Source organism: Hippocampus bargibanti, linkage group LG08, assembly GCF_051943395.1.
Source record: "Hippocampus bargibanti isolate YZ-2025 linkage group LG08, ASM5194339v1, whole genome shotgun sequence".
NCBI lineage: Eukaryota > Metazoa > Chordata > Actinopteri > Syngnathiformes > Syngnathidae > Hippocampus > Hippocampus bargibanti.
Genome location: NC_142741.1, coordinates 903,555 through 911,845, shown reverse-complemented (window position 1 = coordinate 911,845; position 8,291 = coordinate 903,555). Strand labels below are relative to the sequence as shown.

Below are 8,291 nucleotides of genomic sequence, written 5' to 3'. Positions count from 1 at the left end.
TATATGGCGAGATGTCCGAGTGGAGCCTTTTGAGTGATAAATCCACGTCAAGGCGGCTGTGGCTGTTTCATCTCGGTGTGTAATGTGTGCCCTGGTGCACTGCCACACTCTCACCCGCTGTTCACTCATGATGGACCACGTGTCAGGTACCAAAAACACAAACCACTGCTCCATCCTTTGCACCCCCAGCATCACCCAAGATATTTGTCCACTTTATTAGAAAAAAAATCCAAGACAGAAATTTGTTTCAGCAATAAATAAAGGACAACCGACACCATTTTTTTGTTTCCTAACTGACAATCGGAAAAACGTTTTATAGCATCTAAAATAGCCAAAACACGCAGGCTGATATTTTTAGTCGAATGAAAATGACTGTCCCGAAACTACTTCAAAATAACCTCAGAAAGTTCCAGGACGTCTTGCCTTGCTCGAGAATCAAAACAATGGCTTCACATTCGGAGAAGATGCTTTCTTGTTACTCATCCAGTTATGAATATCATTCAAATAGTTCTGAAGAGGAAAGCATACATGTTTGCAATCAATTACAGAAGTCCTTCCGTCTCATTTTGAGGCATCTGGACTCCAATATGGCGCCCAGAAAATGCACAAGATGGCGCCCAAGCTCCGTTGGAAATGGGCTGATTTGTCCAATGGGAATTTGTGTCACCTAGTATCAAATTGTAGTCTTGGTGCAACACGCAATGATTCACCATGGCGTTATTTATGTGTTTTACTTCTAATTTCGCCATCAACGCGATGTTTTCAGACCAAACAAAGTACCCAAAATGCATTGTGTGTCACTTTCTCAGTCGGGCATTCCTGACGTGATGTCACGTCAGGAATTGTCACCAACTCGAAAACAAAACTTCCTGAATATTCGGCGCGAGGCTTAAAATGTAAAATATAGATTGTATCAATCTTTAATGTATACGAATAGGTGCGTTTTGCCGTTAATAACATCTCTTCTCCTTATTACAGTAATTACAGCGTTTACAACAGCTAAACCAACCCTTTAGAACCCGAAGTAGTCCTTACTATAATGCAGATTAAAAAGATGGCTACACGTTTGACACAACAGGGTGTTTTTTTTTTTCCCTGCGTCTGCAAGAGAAGATAAAACGGCACAATACAAAGAGTGACACCCCCACTTTGGTGATAACATTCACCAAAGCTGCTCAACCCAGAGAACATTCTTATCCTGTGACTGTAAAACGTTTTGAAAGGCACTTATAAATACAATGTAAATAATTCCAATTAAAAAAAAGCCTCTCGAAAAATATAAAAATGTGACTTACCGATGCTTGTCAGACTTGTGTTATAAACATTTCCCATGTATCGTTCTAGTTTCACAGGGACACATAAATACCTTTATAATTGATAATGATTCCATCAATTCATCAAACACGTCTAATAGAGGATTTGGCGTCCAAGTCATTTGTAAACTCATTTTATTTACTGATTATTGTTTGTCTTTTGACCTCGAATCAACATATCTTGCCCAAGTTGTCGGTTTCCGACTGCCTGGATTCATTTGTCACCAAAAGCCTACGTCGCTTCAGGAAAACAGAAACAAATGAGTAAGAATGTATATTATTTTAATCATACCGTGAATTATCGACTAAGGAACATAAAAAGGAAACTTTGTATCTTCTTTTAGGTGCCGATGGCTACGCATCACCAAAAGCGTCCATGTTATTCGCGGAGGTAATTCTTGCTGGAGAAGGAAAGAATAGAAGATTACTGGCCTAAAAACAGGTAAATCAAAATGGCAACTAGACTAGAACACAGAAAAATCAAAGTAATGAAAATATCCGCTTTTCAACTGGGCATGAAGCAGATCATTAACATTCCCAGACAATGCCGACATGACATCTTCCACTTGATCCTGTAATCTTCCTGGCGATGGGCGGGGCATTTGATGGTGGGGGGGGGGTAAGAAAAACAACAAATAGGCACTTGTGACATTTTGTTGCAAAGTGTGGGTCGTGTATAAAAATGAAATGCATTATTATTATTATTATTAGCTATTTGGCTGGCTAGCTATCTAGCTAATGAAATGCATCATTATTATTATTAGCTCACTATTAGCTAGCTAGCTTTCTATCTATTTGAGTTACTTCCGGGTTGAGTGAATGCTGGCGGGTGTGGCTGCCGCTGCTCACCATCAGAAAAACTGATCATGTGACTGCAAAGTGACCTTTAGAGTTTTGAAAGGTGCTTAGAAATGAAATTGATTATTATTATTTGTTTTTATTTACAATTGTGTTTATTATATATTTATTATATATATACACCTCATATTATTATTCATTTTATTTATTAATGATACATGTAATTTATTGAGCTCTTTATATTTATATTAGAGCTCAGAGTTCAGTAATGCGTGGAGAAGAAAAAAAACAAGAAATTATTGTTTTTGAACGCACCGCTGTCTGTCGAGAAACGGGAAAAAATGCACGTCTGGAGCAAAATCATACTCGTGTGTGTGTGTGTGTGTGTGTGTGTGTGTGTGTGTAATCAATTCATAACTACAATCAACCATATTCATTCAAAGATATTTACTCAGAATATATTAAGCCAAATATATTTGTCACATTTCTACATTTTTTTCCAGCAGTAAATACACACTTATACATTTGATATACAAATATTGTCAAGTTGTTGTAGTATTGTGTCTATTGTGTGTTGGGGCCACACTGAAAAAAAAATACATATATATATATATATACTACAATAATAAAGTCAGTCGATAAGACTAAGGTGGTACTGGTGGCACAGGTAATGTAGTAATTTTATAAGAACAAAGTTGTAATATTACCTGCGTACACTATATATATATGACTGCGTTTAAATTAAAACTTTTTTTTTTTTCACGGTAGCCCTTTTTTTCCTATATATCATGTTTGAAAAGTACATGGCAGGATAAACAGTATTGCTGTGTAGTGTATGATATTTTCCATTTCATAGTTTTTGGTTTAAGAAGTAACATTGGCTATCAAAAGTCTACACACCCTGGTTCAAATGTTATGTTTTTGTGTGATAAAGAAAAACAAAACCATGATAAATCTATTTCCACAATTGAACTGTGAACTGTACACAACAATTAAAACATTTTCTAGAGTAGAGTTTTTAAAAAAATGTTGCAGAAGTCTGCACACCCTAGGGTGGTTTTTAACCTCAGATGGACCTTCGTCAATGTGTACTAAATTATAAACATTTCAAAGTAGACGTGAAAGAGGGAAAAAAACAGTTAATGGCGTGTGATAACTCCCATTTGACATTATTTGGATTATGAACACAGTTCATTTTTAATTCCCCTCTAAAAATATAATTTTTATGCGAATGTCGAAATGTCGCGGCTTGGAATTGAAGCGGATTTACGTGGGACTGAAGATTTGAGACAGTTTCTTCTCGTCAATGGATGCTACAGCTTGGTGTTTGCTTTCAACATTTCGCTCGTAGCAGACGTGCACATTTCACCCTGACGTCCACTGGTGAAAAAGAGGCCTTGATCCTCTCCTCTTTCATCTCGAACTGCGTCGTACGACAAAGAAGCCGCGGAAAGTGCTTAGGATTGAATGACTGTCGTCATGTTATTTTTAAAGGTTTATTCTTTTGACTTCAAGATGGCGGCGCCGCGAGAGTGGTTGCCTTGACAGCAGCTCCTGTATTGTTTTTCTACTTCCTTTCCTTTTACTTTCATCAGTTCGCTTCTGTAAAATTTCAATTTCTGCTTTGTGACACTAGTGAAGGCTAATCTCATGTTATTTATTTATTTATTTATTTATTTATTTATTCATTTATTTATTTATGCATTTGTTTAATTATTTCTCTATTTATTTATGTATTTATTTATTGTCACAAACACTTGGCATTACAAATTGGGTGTGTAGACTTTTTCTATCTCTCAATGCAAAATCACAGAGTGGATGAAGCAACGGGTTCCTCCGGTATACCGTTCTCAGCGTCGGGAATTCCGGACAACGATTCCATCTCGGTGGCCGACACGGACTGGCTGAGTTCCCTCAGTGATCTTTTCGTGATGTCCAGACAAGCACGTTTCAGAATGTGCCGAACTTTTTTACCCAGAAGCACGTAGAGAACTGGGTTAATGCAGCTATGGAAAAACCCTAAACTGGTGGCCAAAGGAAATCCCATTTTCAACACGTTGTGTAGAGAAAGCGAGGCATGTACGGAAAGCTCCATCAAGCTAAAGATGTGAAAAGGAGCCCAGCATAAAAAGAAAACCAGGATCATTGCGGAGACCGTTTTGGTGAAGCTCGACAAGCGAACGGAACCCTGGGATTGATTCACTTTCACCGTCAGAAGAATACCAGTGACACATATAGCGGAGAACGGCAAGAAGAAGCCCACCGCGGTCCGGATGGACACCATTAGAATGTGTCTTGCGGCTGCCGATTGTCCGTCCTGCGCGTGGAAGTTGTTGAAGCAAAGCACTTTGTCGTGTAAACGTACCGTGTCCCGAAAGATTAGCGTAGGGCAGCTCACCGTGGCGGCCGCCAGCCACACGCAAGAACTGGCGAACCAGGCCCGACCGACCGTTCGCCACCTCCGACACCAGTTGTGATGGACCAGCGCCACGTATCTGTCCACGCTAAGCACCGTGAGGAACGAGACGCTGGCGTACATGTTCATGACGGATACGAACGAATTCATCTTACACATAGCCAGTCCGAAATCCCAATGGAAGTCGCGTAGGATGTAGTCGATGTGGAATGGCAGGAAGAGTACAAAGACAAAGTCGGCCAAGGCGAGATTGAGGAGCCAGACGCCGTTGACCGTCCTTTTGCTCTTGCATCCCGTCACCCAAATGACAGTCGCGTTTCCAATCAGGCCGAGTACGAAGGAAATGACGTAAACCACGACGGAGATCATGTGCATAGCTTCTTTCTGCCTGTGGTCCACTTTCAGTTCTTCCATGTCACCATATTCCAGGTAGTAGTCATAGCTGTAGTTGCCGTAGTCCTCTCCGGAGTCGTCCATCGCTGTTTGGAGTTTACCGGACGGGAGAACCTGATTGACAGATCTGTCCTATTAGGATTGGGCCAATGATCATCCAAATATACAGTCATCCCTCGCTACTTCTAAAATATAGATTTTTTTTTTCCAGGTCCAATTTCTGAGTATACTGCATTAAAATTAATTCAGTAAAGAACCACTTAAATCTCTGACGGCATCTCCAGATTTCTCGGTTTGATCCCGGATTTGAAGATGTGCCCAGTCCAGGGGTACATTTAATCTTGTTAGATTGTTAACGTCTATCGCGGGTGGTCCATGTCCCCATTGACCGCGAAAAACGAGGGATTACTATAATTCTGATGAACCTACCTGGTGCTCTCCAGATGATCCAAAAAGTGGTAACAACTCCTCGTTCAGTTCCTACGTTGAAGCGAATGTACTGGGTGTGTCCTGGATAAGCCTGGAACAGAATACGAACGTCCATTTGTCATAACATTGCGGCAAAGTGACACGGTTGACCGAGGAGACAGGAGGAGGAACCACAAGTGGATGAATCATTCTCGTCTTGCATGGTTGAGACTTTTTTTGGGGGGGGGTTGAGGCAAACAGTAGGAGTTTTGCAAGTAGCTTTTCCACTGCAGTCATCTGTAAGCGGCAATCAGGGTGAGAAATTTGCTCATAGGAACATTTGTACCAAGGTGGTGTGCTCTTAAAATGTGGTGAATTCACTTTGCCGTGTTTCAAAATGATTCCCGCCACAGCCCCCCTCAAAGTTTAATGGCCTCTGAGTAGCGTCATCCACACAAAGCTTTTGCCTTTGTACACTTGACAGTACACGCCGCTAGCTTTTTAGACATGAAAAAATGTACAGGCGCTTATCTAGGGTCTCAATTTTTATAAACGTTGTAGCTCAGAAGTCACAACATGTGATGATTCCTGTTCATAGTATAACATGTGACTGTTTTCATTGTGTCAACACCATTTTATTTTGAAAGGTAGAGTTAGGAATTTGCTAGCAAATTACTCGACATACTCTGACTTGGGGAATGTTTTGAAATCATGACTGGGGTAAACCTCAACCGACAAACAAAATATAGTCAATCCTGTAAAGCAGAGGTCCCCAAACCCCGGGGCGCGGACCGGTACCGGTCCGTGGGTCATTTGGTACCGGGCCGCGCAGAAAGAATAAATAATTTACATCAAATGAAAAATGACCAGATTACATGCGTCTATGACTTACTCTTGACGCATGTCAAAACGCTTGTCTAGGTCACGTGATACATACCGCTAAAATTAGCCCACCACTAGCAAAATGAGTCATTTTATTTTGATCCTTACTGCACGCTACTGACTATCCATTTTGAAAAAAAATCAGCCTGTTTCTGCGGATCTTTTTCGCCATCTTCTGCCACTTTTGGTTGCTACATTGCAGTCCAGACGCTTGAAAATGCCACTGAAGGACTTCTTTCTCGATTGCAAACATGTATGCTTTCCTCTTCAGAACTATTTAAATCACATTCATTACTGGATGAGTAACAAGAAAGCATCTTCTCCCAATCTGAAGCCATTGTTTTGATTCTCGAGCAAGGCAAGAAGTCTTGGCGTGACACCACGAACAAGGGGGGAGGAACCTACTGAAACTGGCCACTTCCGGTTTCAAATTGAAGTAGTTTATTTTAGACACTATGTCATTTTTATTGGTGTTTTGCATTTGACTAAAAATATCATACTGTGTAATAGTTTTAAATTAGATGTCACACTGCATGTTTTGGGTATTGTAGATGCTATAAAACGTTTTTCTGATGGAAACAAAAAAGTGGTGTCGGTTGTCCTTTAATACTTAGCACGAATAAAAGTCACAGTATATTGTCAGTTATACATTCCACGTGTAGATGTTCAAATCTTACCGTGCACGAAAGCCTCACGTAAATGATGATTATTCTTTTTTTTTATTTTTACATCCCAAAATCGCCGGGTGAAAAAAAAAACGTCCTTAAACGTCCCCTTCCATGCCGACGCCCATGCACACTCTTTCCACAAGTCCATCCAAACTAAACTTTGTCTCAGGCTTGCTGGTTTTTGTGTGTGTGTGTGTGTGTGTTTTTTTTTTGCGTGGAGATTTGTGCAGTGGGCGCGTCTCCCCCGGTTTACGCGTCACACACGCAACGCGGAGGGCAGCAAAGTTGTTATTGGTCGCCCGCGCGGATAAGAATGTGTTCATTCATTGGAGCGTTTTTGGCTGCTTGTCCCTCTCTCAATAAACACACAGCAACTGAATATTTCTGAAATTTTTGAAATGTTAGTCCAAAAAAAAAACGTTGCGTGTGAGCCAAATGTGCACAGAAGTTCTTCTCATCATCATTTTCCGTCTGATTTTAATACCATGACTTTTTTGGCGGTATTCTAATAAAATAATATACGTTTCCAAAATCATTTTGCTCAAAATTGTAATATAATTGTGGCAAAAATCACGAGGCCGACACATTTTGGAGTATGTATAAAGCAGATAACTAAACCGCATCTACCATCTAGTGGTGAATGGTGGTATTACACGTTAAAAATCACAGTTGACGCCTTGTTGAGGCTTCATCGCTCACGGTTTTACATATTTGTAATTACATTTTTCCTTTTCTCAACATTTTGATGTTTATTTTACTTAAACACAATTGATGAGGAACTAGATAAAATCACAGAGAAAGCACCTACAAGGGCTCATTCCTCAAGATGGTGAAAGAAGAAGGCTACGTTCCTCATCAAGCGTTTAATGGTGATGAAACCGGCCATTCCATTCCATCAAGCCATCAACGGCCATCACAAAGGTAAATGAAACGACTTAATTATATAGTACAGTTTATTTAGTTAATTATAGTGCAATAGCACATTTATTCTACATAAAATAAGCTCTATTTTGTGTCGTTTTAAGGCTTAGAGAGTAGAAAATGATGTTTTATGGGGACCTGGGAACTGATTATTCACATTTTAATGGTTCCCTATGGGAAATTAATTTTTGGGATACACACTTTTTGCCTTACACACTCTGTCTGGCAAGCAATTAAGTTCGTAAGCCAAGGTATCACTGTACAACACAATACATATTGATTTATATCGCGATTTTTAAACTAACTTTTTATTTAAAAGGTAATGAAAGCATTTAGTATGCTGTTTTACCTTGTGTGGGTATTTTGGATTTTCCCAATGACATTTAGGGAGAGGCTAAGCGGTCCTCACCTTTATTTCCAGATCAGCCATTCGTCCTTGATCGAATCTTTCTGTACAACCACTTCCGGTTGTCCGGGTTGTCCTCGTGTGTG

The 8,291-nt window shown here is 40.0% G+C and overlaps 2 protein-coding genes across 6 annotated transcripts in view; one reads left to right on the top strand and one right to left on the bottom strand.

Moving 5' to 3' along the window:
• Positions 1–1,309: 1,309 nt before the first annotated feature.
• The window catches only part of adam23b (ADAM metallopeptidase domain 23b), a 37,207-nt gene continuing 30,225 nt past the window's right edge, over positions 1,310–8,291 (top strand). Inside the window, exons 1-2 of one of the 2 annotated variants that reach the window (XM_089001965.1) lie at positions 1,310–1,577; positions 1,658–1,755. The gene's annotated coding sequence lies outside the window, so the exon portion shown is untranslated. The remainder of the gene's footprint in view (positions 1,578–1,657; positions 1,756–8,291) is intronic. The other variant, XM_089001966.1, reaches the window with a different exon arrangement.
• cmklr2 (chemerin chemokine-like receptor 2) lies at positions 1,949–8,244 on the bottom strand. 4 transcript variants are annotated; one of them, XM_089001973.1, is made up of 3 exons: positions 6,888–7,099; positions 5,350–5,440; positions 1,949–5,006 (listed from the first exon to the last, which is right to left on the bottom strand). In XM_089001973.1, exon 3 carries the CDS (start codon positions 5,002–5,004, stop codon positions 3,919–3,921), a length of 1,086 nt encoding a protein of 361 aa, XP_088858099.1. In that variant the 5' UTR covers positions 5,005–5,006; positions 5,350–5,440; positions 6,888–7,099; the 3' UTR covers positions 1,949–3,918. The 4 variants fall into 4 exon arrangements, with proteins under 4 accessions (XP_088858099.1, XP_088858096.1, XP_088858098.1 ...); XM_089001972.1 differs by having other exon boundaries at positions 1,950–5,034; positions 6,888–7,097; XM_089001971.1 differs by lacking the exon at positions 6,888–7,099 and adding an exon at positions 8,209–8,244 and having other exon boundaries at positions 2,434–5,006.

Bases quoted from the DNA above. Each gene is read 5' to 3' on its own strand.
- cmklr2 (XM_089001970.1), bottom strand. From the start codon at position 5,464: ATGGACGTTCGTATTCTGTTCCAGGCTTATCCAGGACACACCCAGTAC. The intron at 5,007-5,349 runs GTAGGTTCATCA...AACTCCAAACAG, and splicing joins GATCATCTGGAGAGCACCAG to CGATGGACGACTCCGGAGAG.